The sequence below is a fragment of the Agelaius phoeniceus genome, chromosome 18, assembly GCF_051311805.1.
Source record: "Agelaius phoeniceus isolate bAgePho1 chromosome 18, bAgePho1.hap1, whole genome shotgun sequence".
NCBI lineage: Eukaryota > Metazoa > Chordata > Aves > Passeriformes > Icteridae > Agelaius > Agelaius phoeniceus.
The window spans coordinates 5,521,810-5,539,096 of NC_135282.1; the positions used below are offsets into that span (position 1 = coordinate 5,521,810).

Sequence of the window (17,287 nt, forward strand, 5' to 3'; positions counted from 1 at the left end):
TGTATGTTTACACAATTATCTTAGGTCTGTTTTGGTTTTCTATCCATCTACTTTCAGTGCACCCTCAGTGAAAAGGTTAAGAATTATCTGGATTGGCTGTAGTAGTATTTTATAGCTTATGATATAGCACATACTTAGTACATAAAATATCCTCATCCTGTGACCATTATATTTCAAAGGTAACTGTATATAGAAGTTCTGGGAAAAGCTTGAAGGGGGGTTAACCATCAATTGTGAATGCAGCCACCCATTTCTTGCTGAGTGTGCTGGGTTCTCTGTGAATTTGTAATCTAGTTCAAGACCCCAGTCCCCTCCTTTGATCCCTCCCAGTGCTCACCCTTCTCTCTGTGCCTGTGCCTTGTCATAGCAACAAGGCTGCTGGGCTGCAGTGTGGTGATAGCAGAGCTCAGCCTTTGGGACCGAGTCCCATGACTCTGAAATGGATCTTAAGAGATGTGCAGCCAGCAGGCTTTGCTGTGTTCAGGATTAAAGAAATGTCCTTTTCTTACTGTTTTTACTCGGTCTAGACTCAGAACTGATAACAGCGTTTCTCCCTAACCCCAGAAAAGAGAGACACTTTAGTTTTCTTGTTCTTCATTTAAATCATCTGAGAGCCTCTCAGTACTGAGTGGTATGAATCATACTGGTGTGTATATATATATATATATATATATAGTTCATGTGATTATGTCCAGCATGAGGTGATAGTTTTTTCAAAACTGCTTTTTAAGGTTCCTTTTTTTTTATTTACTGAAATATACATTGGTTTTAAATTGTGATGATGCTTTTAAATTTTAAAATGCTGCTTCACATTTCCTATACGTCTTAATTCAACTGTTGTAATGCTGTGTAATTCAGAATCTATAGGGCATATGTATAAATCATATCTCAAGGTGCCAGAGAATTTGAGTATTTCAGTCAGGAAGGAGTTTTCTGCTGGTGTGATACATGGGAATTTGACTGTCTTGTTTTGATTCTCTGCCTTTGTTTTCAGACAGAAATATTCAGACAGCAGTTTCATTATCTCAGAAAAGGTTTGAAATGGCATCCTGTTTATGCTTGGCTTAACTGAGTTTCTGGAATTACCAGGGAATTGTACATTAACAGGTCTGAAGCATCAGTTGGTTAATTTGTAACTTGTGCTGTTTGCAAAGTAGATGGCTGTCCTTTTCTCCTTCCTCCTCTGCCCTGCAGAATTGGCCTGTGGCCTGGCTTGCTAGCTCCAGTGTTGGTTCAAGGGACAAGGTATTTTTTTGTGATTGATTGAACCTGATAGCAGTGTGGGGGGAGAAAAGAGAGAGGCCTGGATTGTTCAGATGTTGTTTGTATTCTGTGTAGCTCTGAGAGAAACAGGTTTTTGCATTTTCACAGTTGCAAAGAAAAGGTGTATTTGCACAGTGCTGTGGGTTTTATGTAGGGTTCTTAATGATGAGCAGGTTTGGATGTTATTGCCTAGCTTCATGTGATGCCATTTCTGAAAAATCTAGTGCTGCCATCCATAGAATGGGGGTGCAGTTCATACCCACTGCTTGTTTTAATAGGGTTTTCTAAGGTATTCCTCTCTCCTGAAGAAGTTTAGGGCTTTGAGAGCATCAGGGTCAGAATACATTTCAGCTGACTGGAATGGCAAAGTGGCAGTGGCAACATCTCCTTGTCACAACCTGCAGATTCTTCATGCATTTATGTAAGAACCAGTGGTCTCCTCATCATTAGGACTTCCTGGGTTTGTCCACATTTAACTGAGGTTTTCTCAAAACTGGAGAAAGTGAAACCCTGATAAGGTAGGCTCCTAATGCTTGTTTCAGCACCAAACTTGTCCTCTGCTAATATAAAAATTAAAAAAAAAAAAAGAAATGAAGACAAGTCTGCAGAAGTGTCATAGTTTAACCACACAACCACAGCAAACCTCTACTACAAAAGCCAATATTATAGAACCTGGTACAGCATAGTCTGTATCATATCTCAGTAATATTGTCTGTATCTTTGTGGTGTCACTTGATATAGAGAAAACAGGTGCAAATCAATTGAAATTGGAATAGACTTTGTTACTTTTGAGTCTGCTCAAGAGAAGACCAAGACCACTGAGTTGCTATACCCATCATTTATTTTGGTGAAATATTGCAGATGGAAACCTTATTCCTTCAGCTGTATTCCCTAGCAGTCAAGATTGTTGAAATCCTTGAACTGCTTTTCCAGAGCAGTAAAACAAGAAACTGCAGCTTTTCATTGAAAATCTTGTTCCTTGCAGTCACAGAGTTTGCAATTGCATGTCACTGAGTGTTGCTCATGTGTTACCAGTGCACTGGGTGAGAGGCTGACTTCTCTTATTTCAAAGCACCAGAAGACAGCTGATGATAGAATCAGCTATGAAAAACGTTCCACTTAACACTGCTTGCATAATCCCACTCTTTTGTCAGATTAATGGCCACTGACTCCACCATGTAGAGAGATCTGACAGAGACCATTGGATCTAACTGATGGGCTGGGAATATCCAGAAAATATGCCCCAAGTTCAATAATTATTAGTTCATAGAGAAACTGAAGCGGAAAAAACCTTCAGAAACTGACAGAGAAAATTCAGGCTGGGTCAGTTGTCAGTTAAATAAGGACATACAAATCAATTTTATTGACTGCTCTGTTCAACAGTCTGTGCACTGATTTAGAGTAATACCATATTTTCTGCCCCAAAAACCAAGATGTACTGAAAAAAGGAATGGCAGTGGGAAAAAGCTGTTCTTATACCTGTTGGAGCTGTGCTGTTACCCTTAGTTCTAGCAGCATTTTGCTTTTGGGATCCATAGGACTGTTCTCTGTGTACTGTGTCCTCATTTTGGAGGACAAGCTAATAATGCTGACACCCAATGGAATAGTTTGCTAAAAGGAGTTTACTGGCATTTGTACTGGTTATTCCTTAAACCATTGCCCAACCTCCTCTTCCCCAGCTTTGTGATTTTCTTAACCCAGGGAATAAATCTACCTGCTCATGTAGCACATACCATAATTATAATTAATATTTGTTAACTAGAGTGTACTAAGTTCCAAAAAGATAATACATAGAGTTGGGTGAACAAATCCAGGAAGGAGGGCTAGGTAGTTTTTAATGTAAAAATATCTGTGAGAAGGTCATTTTATATCACCAGGATATGTCTGTGGCTTATACAGGCAGCCAATACTTTTAAAGCATACTTTTTTCCCTTCAGTCCATCAGTATTATCCAGGATGTTAACTTAAAAAAGTTTATTTATAAGTAGTAATCTGGCTGTGCCAATAGCCATTTTCAGCAAAAGGTACTCTCTTAATAGATGTGTAATGCATTACTATGTTGATGTAAATGGCAGAGCTTGCAGTGCTTAATGAACTTTGATCTCCCCACCTATAGTTTAAGCCTCGGTCTTTCTCTCATCTGTAATTTATTCACTCTCTGAAATCCATTAGATTAAAGTGTCATGTCCTCAGGTGCAAATGCTGCTGGATATTGTCAGGGAATTCTAACTCTGGCAAAGAAGTAAATGTAATGAATAAGGCTGATGCTGTTGGTACGATTTTTCTCTTAGAGGGGAATCTTGTTAAGCGGCTTTTCTTAGGATGGTTTCTCCACTGTTGCATTCTAACTGAAACAATAATTGGAATGAAACCATACTAGAAAGCAGAGGGGAGGAGATGCTTGCCATGTTCATTTGTGCAAGCATGCAAAGTCCTTCAAGATGTCAGGAAGGAGCTGAACTTTACTGTTTGATTGTTGCTGTCCCACCTGACTTGAGTGAACGAGAGGAACAGTGCACCTGTTTAATAATTATCTGGTCCCTTGGGATGAAAGTTTGCCTCATCAAGGAAGTTGTTACTTCCTTATTGTATTTGCCTGGCCCACAGGGAGGTAGTGCAAAGCTCTTAAAATCTTTCTGGTGTTCTTTGAGGTAATAACTTAAAATTCCTCAGGCCTGGAGATGTGGAGAGGTATTTTTCTTGTGCTTCTGTCACATGCAAATCCTCTTATCTTACCTAGATTACAAGGTCTAGTAAATTCTGCCAGATTTTCATCTGAGACAGTATTTAATGTGCATTTTATTGGTAATGTCCATAGTTCTGTAGTAGCATAAACTCTAGATTCTGAACACAGAGAGGGACTGAGAGGTGGTTGTCACTATGAACAAAGTGATCACTTGAATTATGAGAAGTGCAATTACCTTTTTTTTCTATTAGTTTTCTATTAGTCTTTACAAAAGGGGAAGAATACTGATACATAGTGATAGCCAATTTGTTTTAAGCCACAGAAGACAATCACAGAAAGAAATACGCCTGGCAAATGAATGGGAATTGAATTGTGGAAATGTCTGATTGTTTCCCACAAGTATTATAAATGTAAAAGTATGAGCTTATTTTTCCCTCTCATCCAGCTTGTGTTTATTTTTGATGTAGGTTTGGTCACTTTGCTTAGAAAAATGATTTGAGGGAGTCTAAATGCTGGCTAGCCCAAAAAGAAAAAAATCACGTGCCTATTACAGACTGGCATTATTTTAAGTGGGACTTAACATTGCTGTGCTATTTTGAGCTGCCCTGATTACTGAGGAGTGGACAGGGTATTTTCAAAGACGTTTTGACTTTAACTCTCCTGCGGCATTTTCGGGGATGCAGAAGGAGCGGCGGTGCCCGCAGGTGTTTCGGGTTGCCCGGAGCCCCGGTCACAGGTGCGCTCCAGCAAGGAGGGCAATGCCTAGCGAGCAGAGGTGATCGCGGCCGCTCGCCCTGGTGTCCTCCCTCCACAGTGCCCGGTTTTACAGCCGAGCTGGAGGCGGAGGCAGCCGCGCTCTGATCTGTAGCCGGCGGAACCTGGCCCGTCGGGCGGCCCCCGAGCCCGCCGGAGAGGGCTGGGCCCAGCTCTCGCTGCGGGCCGTGCCTCTTTAGCACCTTGTGCAGGAATGTTCAGCGCCGCCGGCAGAGGAAGTTTGGCTGGAGCAAACCTCCAGGCAGCAGCGGCTTTTCTTGGGTATCAGCATTTAAACGCCAGTAAATCCGCGTTTCCCCGCTCTTTCCGCGGCCCCGGCCCCTTCCTCTCCCCTCCGTGGCCGGGGCCAGGCGGCGTTTCCGGCGCGGGGGCGCTGCGGCCGCAGGGGGGCGCTGTGCGCGGCCGCTGGGCCCTCAGGGCCGCGGGCCGGGCGAGCGGGGGAAGGCGGCCGGAATCGGGCTTGGCCCCGGTTAAACGAACCCCCTTTGGCCCCGGTGAAACGAGCCGGGCTTGGCCCCGGTGAAACGAGCCCGGCTTGGCTCCGGTGAAACGAACCCCCTTTGGCCCCAGTGAAACGAGCCCGGCTTGGCCCCGGTGAAACGAGTGAAACGAACCCCCTTTCGCCCCGGTGAAACGAGCCCCACACTTGGCATGATGGCCACACGAGTCACCCCTATTTGCCATTAAACTCCGCAGCATAATTTTTTTTTTTTACTCGGTGCTTTTCCTTTCTTAACACCTGCTGGTGGAAACTTGTTGCTCGTTCAGTGTATGCACCCAATTTAGGAGTTTTTATCAGCGCTGATCTGCAAAAATCTCTTTTAAAATCTGTTCAGAGATCAAGGGGCCCTGCTTGTTGACTGATCATCCTGAAAAAGCAATCTGAATAGCCTGAGCAGTTCAATAAGCAGTGTGTGTCTGTGAGGGCTGCTTCTAGGGAAACCTGCATGAGCCCTCACCTCAGGGCTACTGCAAAGGAGAATGGGTGGTGGATTCCTTTCAACTCTTCCTCCCCAACAGTTCTTAGTCATTAACCAGGTGTGCCGACTTCAAAGGGGACAAATACCTGGTGGGCTGAGAAAAAGCTCTAATTTGGGAGTTGGTTTCCCTCATGTGCTGTCTGATGGGCCTTTTTGATTTAAAATAAAATACGAGAATAGAGCAAAGCAAGTGATATTTATATATTCAAACTGAGTTCTCTGTATTGGCCAACGTTTTTCCAGGAAACTGCTGAGTAATGTTTCATAATTTATTACTTTTATTTGTTTTTCTTATATCTCAATATAAGTTCAAGTTCTGGTAGTCTCTGTGGAGGGCCAGTACCTTCTTGTTTAGTACTGTGGTGGTGATAGCTGTCATTGCTTGGAGAAATAATTTCTTATATTCTGTGTCCATAAAGGCAATAGGATTTTGAAAAGTTACTGGGAATGTCTGCTTTGTGGAGCCATTGAGCACCATTTGAACAGTACATACAGAGACACACTGGCAGAAGCAGGATAAAACCCCTGTGTTAGCCTTGTTTTCTCTATCCCAGAGGATTTTAATATCTTCTAATGCCTTCTCTGTGCAGTTGGTAACTCCAGGTTTGGCCTGTAGTTGATGAAAAGCTGTGCACTTACATAGCTCTGATCAGCATAAGAAACGTATGCAACAGTTCTGACCTCTGATGGTCAGAAAAAGCAGTATTCTCTGAGGCACATTTTGAGATTGTGACATCCTAGTTTGTGAGAATGACACTGAAAAAGTATAAAGAATCCTGACCACCTTAATTTTCTACACTAGTGAGCTTGTCTCCACTCCAAGTCACAGGGAAGATGGTTTTTAATGGCACTTCCAGGTAAAATGGAGGGAAAATAATATAATTTTTAAAAAATTCTTCTACTTAAAGTCTTTGGAGGATCTAAATCTCATTTGAATTCCTTTAAAAGGTTGTTGAAGGAGGAGTTTGAGAAGGAAGGAGCAGAGGCACTGTAGAAGCTGTAGTGAAGTTTAACTACATTCCATGCTGGTTCAGGAACTCCTGTTTGTAATTGCCCTGTCACTTGTTTTAACTACACAGAAACACAAAATGTTAAGTTTTCTATCTGGAGGTGAGGAGAGGGAGGAATTTTTGAGTTAAGAAGTTATCTTTTGGGGTGGGACTGAGGATGCTGTCTTTCTGATTGCAGGCAAAACGAGCAGTACAGCGAGGAGCCACAGCGGTCATCTTTGATGTGTCTGAAAACCCAGATGCCATTGATCAGGTATGCAGCAATGCCAGGCAGGAAGCAATGCAGGTGTTGGGAACCTGGCAGAATGGGAAAACTCTGGGGAGTTAGATTTTTCTTCTTGCTTTTGCTAGAATCCAGAATCCAGGTCTGGGATTACGGTTTTGAAAGAGGATGGAGGGAAATTTTTTGTGGCCCATTATCTAATCAAGGAGGTTTTCTTTGCTCAGCTCTGTGTACAAAACACAGGATGTTTGGCCTATCCAGCCTGTGATCAATAGTGTTGTTGAACAGCTGCTATTTTTGAGATTGTGAAACAACTTTCAAACCTGATTCTAAACAAGTTTCTTTTTAAAGCTTATAACCATTTCTTTCTCATTTACAGCTGATGATTTCTGCCTATGTATTTTGTGGACAAGCAGGGTTTTTCTTCTTTTTCCAAGTCTTGTTATAACTTTCGTCTTTTTATTTGAAGTGGGTGAGGTAATAGCCCTATGAAAGGCTTTAGCATACTTCAGCTAATTTTGGGTTATTTCAGTGAAGAAACATAAGCACAAAAATAGTCTGCATTTGGTTTAGTTCTGTTTTGTCTTGAAACAAAACTGCTGTTTCTGTTACAGCAGAAACAAGTGGAGCTGAAGGTTTTTAAGTGCACCCTGTACTTCTTGGGGGAAAAGAGAGATCATTAATATTTACATTAAAGAAGCTGGCTTTAATTCTGAAATCTGTTGGACAAAAGAATGCAGAAGATCCTGTGCAATGGATGCTTTGAGTACTGTGGTCTGCATGTGCATCAAAGTTGCAGCCTTGATCTTGAAAATATTCACAGGGATATTTTTCCTCCCCTTCTCTATGCAGCAAAAATCTCCTTACAAAGATGTGATCTGTCATTTTCTATTTTTTAACTCTGTATTACAGCTTCTGGTTACTTTCAGCCACCCTGCTCTGGACTTGGGAAGCCGAGTTACTGTCTCTTGCTCTTTTCCCTCTTAACAACAAAAACTTTCCTTGCTTGATTATAAATAATAAATTGGGTGCATCTGTCCTCAAGAGCTGGGAAACTAGTCTAGTGGATGTTTGAATATTTTGGGTGTACCAATAAAATGGAAGGAGGTTAGTGGCTTAGAGCAGTACTGACACAGTGAGTAGGCTCTGTTAGATGAAAGAGCAGTAGCCTGTGGAAACACTGGCAAGCAGGAGAGCAATGACTGGATGTAACTTTCATACTCTAAAAGTTACAGTTACTGGATTTGCTCTGTTCTCATGCTGCTCTGGATGCTTGTTTTTAATGGATTTTGATTCTCATCTAAAGCTTTTCAGAACCTTTGACATTGGGGTGCTAAGTAGTTTGTCTTTAAAATAAATACCATTTTGGCACTCATAATGGAATTGTGGAAAACAATGACAGATAACATGGAGGGAAAACTGACATGAGGTAATCTGGGCTACCTTTGGTTGAAATGGAAATATCCTAAGACACTGAGAGCAGCTGTTTAGGAAGTTTTCTCATGTATGCTTGTTACCAAGCACTAGAACAAATAAGGGAGATTTCTTTGAAAAGGAGGAGTGGAGTATGATGAAAGGCAGTCCCCTCCTGCCAGTCAGTGAACAGAAATTGGAGGCAGGCCTGACCAGAAGAATTGTCCTCAGATAATTTGGTAGATGCCAGATAAAAGGACTTTGCCTAAATGGGTTTTATTCCCATTGATCTGAGTATTTTTTACTGTAAATTAAGAATGAAACTTTTATTTTTAGAAATGCTCCCTGAAGTCTGACTTGTTTCTTAGTTTTACTTTTGCATATTTGAAGGAGGAGTAACAGCACCCAGAGCAGCATGGTTATAGCAAGAGTCTGACAATGTGCAAAAATGACTGAGGAACTGGGAGAATTCTCTGTTGAGCAAGAAATCATGAGAGAGAGTGCATGTGGGAATGGAAGGACAGTGATTGGATTTGGCCCTAGGCCAGCAAGGCTTGTAGACACATAGGATCCCTGGATACTGCAGTTAGTTTTCAGCTCATCACAAGACACCTGCCTTAAAAGTAGTTTGATCAGTGTTCTCAGAAAATCTGTCAAATATTAGGAAGAATCAATTTTAAAAAGTCTCAATGAAATCTGTTTCATCATCTGGTCAGTTTGAGTCCTTTCATCAGGATGATGGACCAGTCAGCTAATAATTTCTGCATGGTTTAGCCAGAACTAACAGGTAGCTCTCAACAATGCAGATATGTTAACCTCAGCCATAAGAAATTCTTGTTCTATTTGCTCCCATTCCTGTCATCTCCTTCCTTTTCCCTGTACCATTTCCATCAGCTTGTCAGTGCATTGCTTGTTTTTTGTCAACCAGCCTCTGCACTCATATTTTACTTGTCAGTCAGAATAAGCTGTATGAATTTATTGTGTTGGTGCTGTTTTTTAACAGAACAATTCTCTTGTGTAGTTATAACTCTCTCTGGTACATAATTTAGCAGACTGTTGTTCTGGATTTGTTGGCCAGAGAAGTTGCACGTTCTCCGCACTTGCAGGTTTTCAACATCTGAGTGGATAAAGCTGTGAGCAGCCTGATTTGATGTCATAGTTGACCCTGCCTTGACCATGAGGGCTCATGACATGCCTTCCCACACACATTATTTTCTGATTCTATGATCTGGCCTTTTTGACAAAACATAGCTGGACCTGGAAGGAAGTTTCAGGGTGAATTATGTGGTCTACTCAAATGATTTAGACTCTGAGGCCCCCTCCATCCTGCAATCAGTAAGTCTCATCATTGCTAGAACTCAAGTAATTTTGAATGAGTTTGTAGAGTTAAACATGAGAAATTAGTAACTTAATTAGCTAGGTACAAAGAGCCTGAAAGACAGGACTCTGATATAAAATTGTTCAGAAAGAAATTTCCATGAATAATTGCCATGTGAAGAAATTTCCATGTGAATAATGTTGAAATTGAAAGATTGATAAAACATAGCAGGGACAATTTTTTTTGAATGTGCAGGTTTTTATTCTTCCTCATTGTGAGGTTTGACATTACAGTATTAATATCTGCACTGATACATGATGCAGCTAAGTTAAAGAGGCTGTTCAGAGATAGCATTTGCTTGTCCTTAATCTTAAAAAAAAATCATAAATAATCATATTTAAAAAAAGGCAGCATAAGTCAAACATTTAATTCAGGTTTAATTCTGTGGGATACTTAATTAAAGGTCTGTGCTAGAAGAGAGCAAAGGTGCTCAAAATCAGTTCCATGTTCATACTCCTTAACCATTCTCTGCATTGTCCAGAAGGAAGGTGTTTTTCCTGAAACTTGCCTTTTGAGAAGACTGGTTTTTTTTTTTGTTCTAGCTGAACCAGGGCTCAGAGGACCCTCTGAAGAGACCAGTGGTGTATGTGAAAGGTGCTGATGCTGTCAAGCTAATGAACATAGTTAACAAGCAGAAAGTGGCACGGGCCAGGATTCAGCATCGCCCCCCACGGGTGAGACTTCCAGATCCTTTCTCTGGGTATCCCAGTGCTGCTGTTACTGCAGGCAGGGCTTGCTCACTGCACTGGGGGTGAAGATGTTCTGATGCTCCTTATGTGCATTAATGCATGTGAAGTTCTGTTGACCTTAATAAACTGAGCACTGTGGGCAAGCAGCTGGACGTGGTGTAAGTACAGAATCCACAGCATCTGCTGTCTTTCAGAAGGATGCTTTTGAGTATACAAGTGGCTAAAAAATTCACACAGTAGAAGTTTTCCTTTTTCTTAGTTATTGCACACTCCTGAAGGTTCAGGAGTTTTGTGAAGTGGTTTGTCCTGTGTTAACTAATAATTCTATGTAGTATTTTAAACATAGATTAACTATGAGATTATCTGATATTTGTAATTGTAATATAAAATGGGTTTTCTAGACTTTTTTTTTTCCCCTAACACTCCCTATGTATAGTTTACAGAAGAACAAAACTAAAGGTCATCAATGTCCCAATTACCACTTTGGTTTTTTGTTTTTCGTTTTAATGGAATCCTTCTGTTGAGAAATGTATTTGAGAAGTGGGCCATTTTTTTGGAAAATCAAATGTTGATTTTCAGTCACTTACATGCATGAGCAACTCAATAAGCTATAAAAATTAGTTTTGATGTGATACACTCAGTTAAAAAAACCTGAATTTTGCAGTTCAGAGATTGTAAACCTGACATCTCATGCTTGGCATTCTGTGTGTTCTGCTCACTTGCAGTGGCACATGAAACACAGGTTTTGTCTCAGAGAATCCCAGTTAATGAACAGAATAATGTGTACCCTGACTTCTGCCATTCTGACCGAGTACATTCAGCAATGGCCCCTGGGAAATTATAAGAGAAAGAAACATCAGCTTTGAGTATGATCTAAAGGAAGGAATAATAATACCTTTGTTTTAATTTTTAAGCAACCCACAGAGTACTTTGACATGGGAATTTTCCTGGCCTTCTTTGTGGTTGTGTCTCTTGTTTGCCTCATTCTTCTTGTGAAGATCAAACTGAAACAGCGACGCAGTCAGGTAAGAGCAGTAGTGGCAATTCACCAATTGCTGAAAGTTAGCTTCTCTTACTTTGTCCTAAAATGTGCTTTGCAACTTTTGGAAATGCAGGCCACTGACTTACAGTAGCCATCTTGGTGGCTGTGTGCTTTTATCCATGTGTGTAGGCCTTTGGAAGAACTTGAAAATATCTTTAAAGGAGATTTACATTGACCCATGATGTTTGTTCAGTTAAATCATGGAATGAAAACAGTGCAGAAGCAGTTCACTTAGGCACTGGGAAGAAGGAACATTCCTGGTTGCTCACAGGACATCAGTAGCACTGGTATACTTCTAAATGAGTCCAGACTCTTGCTGCTGTATTGTGGAGAGGATTGAAAATAAATCACAAATCTTTTCAATAGGGTAACATCTGTAGAAATGGGAGGGGTTTTCAAGGTAAAAAGCTTGGTTAGGAGAAATTCCAGGTAACATACTTAGAGTTGTCCTGGAGGAAATGATACAGCTAAATTATAATATTTCATTTTAATCCCTTTCTCAAGTATTGCTCCAGGTAATATGATGGTAACAGTATATTGGGGCATTACAATCAATACTGATATATAAAAAAAAAAGTTCCTGGCTAAGCTTTATATGTTGGCTTGAATAGTTGCTGCCTATCAGTTGGGCAGTTGCAGTGTATCCCATTTGTCAGCACCTTCATCCAGTTCTAATTCAGAGTAGTTTATCATTCTCACTTCTGCATGTGGCATACATTCTTTTCCATGAGGCTTTTGATCTGAATTCTAAGTAGCCTTCTCTCTGTTTAATTTAAGAAATTATACATCACTTGGGCCTGACATGATCTGTAAAATATGTTATGGTGGTGTTTCTCTGCTATTACACTCTAGTCCCTTACACAGCAGCATTGGCTTTTTTTTTTCTTTTTTCTTTTCTTTTTCTTTTCTTTTTTTTTTTTTTTTTCTTTTTTGTTTTGTTTTGTTTTGTTTTGTTTCTTCTCATGTAGAATTCCATGAACAGGCTTGCAGTGCAAGCACTGGAGAAAATGGAGACCAGGAAGTTTAAGTCCAAAAGTAAGGGACACCGAGAAAGTAACTGTGGAGCACTGGATACACTCAGTAGCAGCTCCACCTCTGACTGTGCCATCTGCTTGGAGAAGTACATTGATGGGGAGGTAAAGGATGAAAGGTTTCTTCACCATGGGCTGGGAATGTAGGTGGTTTTAGCACTGTGCTATGTGGCTGGCTGTTGGGGATATTCTGTGCTGAGGTGGTGCCACTTCTCAGTTGGGTCATACTGAGCAGCCACCGTGGCCCCAGCTGCATCCTGCAGCTCTAAATTACCCGTGCTGCAAAGTGAGAGGTGAGGGATCCCATTTGCAAGTTGCTACCTCCACTGTTGTTGCATTTCTGAAGAACAAGTTACAAAGAAGGCAGGGTTGCCTCAGCACTTGGTTCTCTGGGTATTTTTGACAAGTCATGCACTGAGGTGATGATGCATGCAAGCTCTGCTGGAGGTAAGGAATATCCTCAGGGTTTTGCTTTTCAAGATTTGATGGCACCCTGTCTTAAAAATACAGCACTGCTGGGAAACCAGGGGAGGAGAAGGAAGAGAGGTCAAAACATTCAGGAACAGTTCTTTGACTCCTCAGTTACAATCACTTTATTGATGTCAGGGCTTGCTGTCCATGACAGTTCAACTCAGAGGAAGCAACAAAAGGGTGAAAGAGAAAATGGGCTCCTTAAAATAAATAAAATAGAGGCAGTCAATATTCACAGCTATCAACTTCCTTTAGAAAGATTATGTGAAGACATTTTATTTTATCATAAAAGAGTCATAATTTTTAAGGCAATAGAAAATAGCAGCTGCATATTTGAGTGCTGCAAGGTGCAAATAAAAAGTTTAATGGAATTTGTTGGTGGGAAATTATTCAGAGTAGCAAGGATGAAGGTAGACAAGGACTACAAATGGGCTGTACAAACTGACTGCAAGGGAAATTCAGGCATCAACTTCAGCTTGGTGATAGACACAGGGAAGAGCTCCACATATATCAGGGATGGGTTGGGAGCTGAGCATTGCTATTCAGGAACAAGATCTTGATGCTTTAGATAGCTTTGTGAAAGCAAATTGGTGGCAGTTTATCTGCTTTGTGGCAGTTAGAAAGGTAAATCAGATTCTAGAAGTGAGATGGGAAAGTCTAGAGAGCTGAACAAAAAACATAATTACACCACAGTGTAAATTTAGTCATGTTCTTACTTTGAGTACCGTGTCTTTCTGACCTCAACTCACAAAAGATATGGAATGGAAAGGAAGGTGCTTCAGGAAAGGGTAGTCACAAAATGGTCAAACATTTTGAATGGTTTCTGTAAAAAACCCCAAATAATTGAGTGGGCAAGGACTCTTTAGACCCAGATTGCTTGGGGACAGGGGAATGAAGTTGTGTGGTGTTTCTCCACCAGGAGGTAGTAGCCCCATGGAACACCTTGCCAAAGCATGTTAGAAATTGAAAACCTAAGCTCATGGGGAGACATAAGCAGCACTTGGAAGAAAGATTTGTTGCAGGTTTCTGAGATATCCATCAGGCTCAGGAAATCCTGTAGACAGATCATAGCTGAAGGATAAGAGTCCTGGGCAAGGGAAAAAGGATCATATACACTGTGTTGGTTTTGCTTTTACCTGAGTGTTTTCCATTGTGAATAATTGTAGGAAGGGTACATCATTACTCTTGATTTCTGTTTTTTAAGTTCATTGAATATATTAAAGAAAACTTTTATGATGGCCTTCTTAAAGGTGTTGGGTCATAGGGACATACCAAAAAAGTGTCCTAAAGAAATGTCCTATATCTGCATGGAATCCTAAGGTGCCTGCAGACTTTTCTTTTAGAGACAGCTGAGCACTACCTGTTGGGCTCTTGACTGTCTTGATGCCATTTTTTTTCTTCTTAGCACTTCAAGACTAGAAATTGCTCCATTTAATAGCCAGGTTGAAAAAAAACTAGGAACAAGCTGTTAAAAATTCATTTGTTAGGAGGGAGTAGATTTTTCATGGTGCTTCATGTGTTCCTGTAGGAGCTGCGTGTCATTCCCTGCACTCACCGATTCCACAAGAAATGTGTGGATCCTTGGCTGCTGCAGCACCACACCTGCCCTCACTGCCGCCATAACATCATAGGTAAGTGCTGCACTGGGCATGCTCTGGTGTCCTGTTTATTTCAGACAGCTTGAAAAGATGAAATAAAAAGTGTTCCTGTTTGTGAATCTCCGTGGAGCTCCCAGTCCTTACTGTAACATAGCCCTGGAAATCCAGTTAACCCCAAACTCTCAGAGAACATCTGAGAGCCCCTGGCATAACCTTGGGCTGGGGATGATGCCCAGCTGAGGGCAGTGTTGTGTTGTGCAGCCCTGAGTGCACGGACACATGGAGAAAAGGGATATGTTTTCCCCTGAGAATTACAAAGAAAACAATGTATGGGCTTTTATTTTTCCATGGTTTTGTAACTTGGAACGTGGTTTCCCTTACTTGCCCTCTTCCTGCTTTCATTTCCTCTGTCTTAAGAAAGTTTTCTGGCGCTGCACATTTATATAAAAATGCGTAAAGTGAAAATTTGAGCAATGACTTCCAGCCTCTCTCAGCCTCTGCAAGATGTTAGCAAAAGATTTTGTGTATATGAGAACAGTATCTGAAATAAATTCACTTCTTTTGCTTTTTAATCAAATACTCTTGGGTGTTTCAAAGTTTTCCAGACATGCTTGTGAGTTTTGTTTTGCTTTTATTTCCTTCCGTGTAAAAAATTGGTGCATAATGTAATGACATGGAAAACAAAATATGCTTTCTTGCATAAAGTAATTTTATTCCCTTCTAGTTCTACTTCTCCATTCTTCTTTCTGTCATTCAGAACAGAAGAAGGGGAACGCAGCTCCCATCTGTCTGGAATCCATCAATGCAGCCCGCAGCCGGCAGCAGAGGGTGATCCTGCCTGTCCATTACCCAGGCCGAGTGCACCGAGCCAGCCAGATCACAGCGTATCCCACTCGGACCAGCATGGACCCGCACGGAAACCCCATCACCCTGCTGACGGTGGAGAGGCACGGAGAGCAGAGCCTCTACCAGGCCCCTTCCCCTGCCTACATCCGCAGTTATCAGCCTATTCATTTGGACCATGCTTTAAACAGCCATCACTGCAGCCTGGAGCACAGGGCTTACTCTCCGGCTCACAACTTCCGAAGGCCCAAGTTTGGTGGACGCAACTTTTCCAAAGCAGCGTGCTTTTCCCGATATGAGACCATGTATCAGCACTACTACTTCCAAGGCCTTAGTTACCCTGAGCAAGATGGACAGCTTCCAGCTGGCATTGCCTCAAAGGGTCCTTCCCGTGCCTTTCAGCCTGGTAGCAGCGTGCTTTTCCCTCCTGTGGTACATGTAATGCCCTCGTCCCGCTTGGAGAGCGGCAGTACCTCCAGCTTTAGCTGCTATCACGGCCACCGCTCGGTCTGCAGCGGGTACTTGGCCGACTGCCCTGGCAGTGACAGCAGCAGCAGCAGCTCTGGTCAGTGCCACTGCTCCTCCAGTGATTCCATGGTTGACTGCACTGAGGTCAGTAACCAGGGGGTTTACGGGAGCTGCTCCACGTTCCGCAGCTCTCTGAGCAGTGACTACGACCCCTACGTGTACCGCAGCAGGAGCCCTTGCCGAGTGGCTGAGGTTGGTGGTGCAAACAGGGGGGCAATTGTGCTCTTGGAGGGCTCTCACCAGGATGAGCTCCCAGCTCACAGTCATGGCCTGGTGGGTGCTGACTGCCGGCCCGTGCCAGCTTCTTCCTCAGGGGACCAACTGTCTAATTGCAGCATGGATATGAACTATAGCAGTAATTCCTCACTAGAGCACAGGGATCCAAATGGCACTACCTCAGAGGGAGGACCTGAGGCCACTCCTGGTGCTGCCTTGGATGTTAAAAGGAACTGGAAGAATCCAGAGATAGCGGGGTCGATTTCGGAGCAGGCGTGCGCGTGCTGCTTTGAATTCCAGCACTCTGCCCTGGAGCCCAGCAATGGGACAGCTGACTGCAGTGCACTCTTCCTTAGCTCTCCACTGTGGGGGACGTGTGGCCAAGGAATTGAACCACAGTCAGGGAACACCCCGGGCTTGTACAGTATTAACTCAGACCACTTACATAGGACAGATGGGGTAAAATATGAGGGGTTGCCCTGCTGCTTCTATGAAGAGAAGCAGGTAGCCTGTAGTAGCACCAGTGGCAGTGGAGGTGGTGGCTGCTATACAGAAGACTATGCAGTGAATGTGCAGTACACGCTTCCTGATGACACCTTGCCAAACTGCTGTAAGGGTGTATGTGATCTGGGTCAACGCATTCCCATCATTCCTGAAGACAGAGACTGTGAGCTGATCCTACCACCAGAGCACCAAGGGACCCACATAGGAGGCTGTAGCTCCTGGGATGGAACACCTGAGCTAGACACTTACCTGCACTGTCAAGGTGTTGGAGAGGTACAGGTGGAGAGGGAGGTGTGCTATGAGGCAACATCATTCCTGCAGCACAACTACTCTCAGGAGGAGGAAACTGGAATGCCCTTTCCCAGTCCCACTCTGAACTCCCAGAAGCTTATGATGACCACAAAGGCCACAGGTAATATATGTGCTTTTTTTGATTACTTGCTACCTTTCTATGTTAGTGGGTGAAATGCTGCCAGCTTTCATGCTCATCCTTTGTGGGAAGAGGCCCCCATTGGAGTTCCCACAGCAAGGGACACTGTGCTGGTCATGGCAGCTGTGGTGAGTTGCCTAAGCAGGCAATGCCACTGTGAGAGACAACAGACAAGCTGAAGGGTTTGGTTTTTTTTTAAAAGGTGAAA

At 42.5% G+C, this 17,287-nt stretch overlaps 1 protein-coding gene across 3 annotated transcripts in view; it reads left to right on the top strand.

Annotated features, from left to right (window-relative positions):
• The window catches only part of ZNRF3 (zinc and ring finger 3), a 66,564-nt gene that overhangs the window by 45,797 nt on the left and 3,480 nt on the right, over nt 1-17,287 (top strand). For all 3 annotated transcript variants that reach the window (XM_054646058.2, XM_077188032.1, XM_077188033.1), the window contains exons 3-8: nt 6,892-6,966; nt 10,270-10,401; nt 11,331-11,441; nt 12,427-12,594; nt 14,489-14,591; nt 15,316-17,061. In XM_054646058.2, the coding sequence (XP_054502033.2) occupies nt 6,892-6,966; nt 10,270-10,401; nt 11,331-11,441; nt 12,427-12,594; nt 14,489-14,591; nt 15,316-17,061 (2,335 nt within the window). The remainder of the gene's footprint in view (nt 1-6,891; nt 6,967-10,269; nt 10,402-11,330; nt 11,442-12,426; nt 12,595-14,488; nt 14,592-15,315; nt 17,062-17,287) is intronic.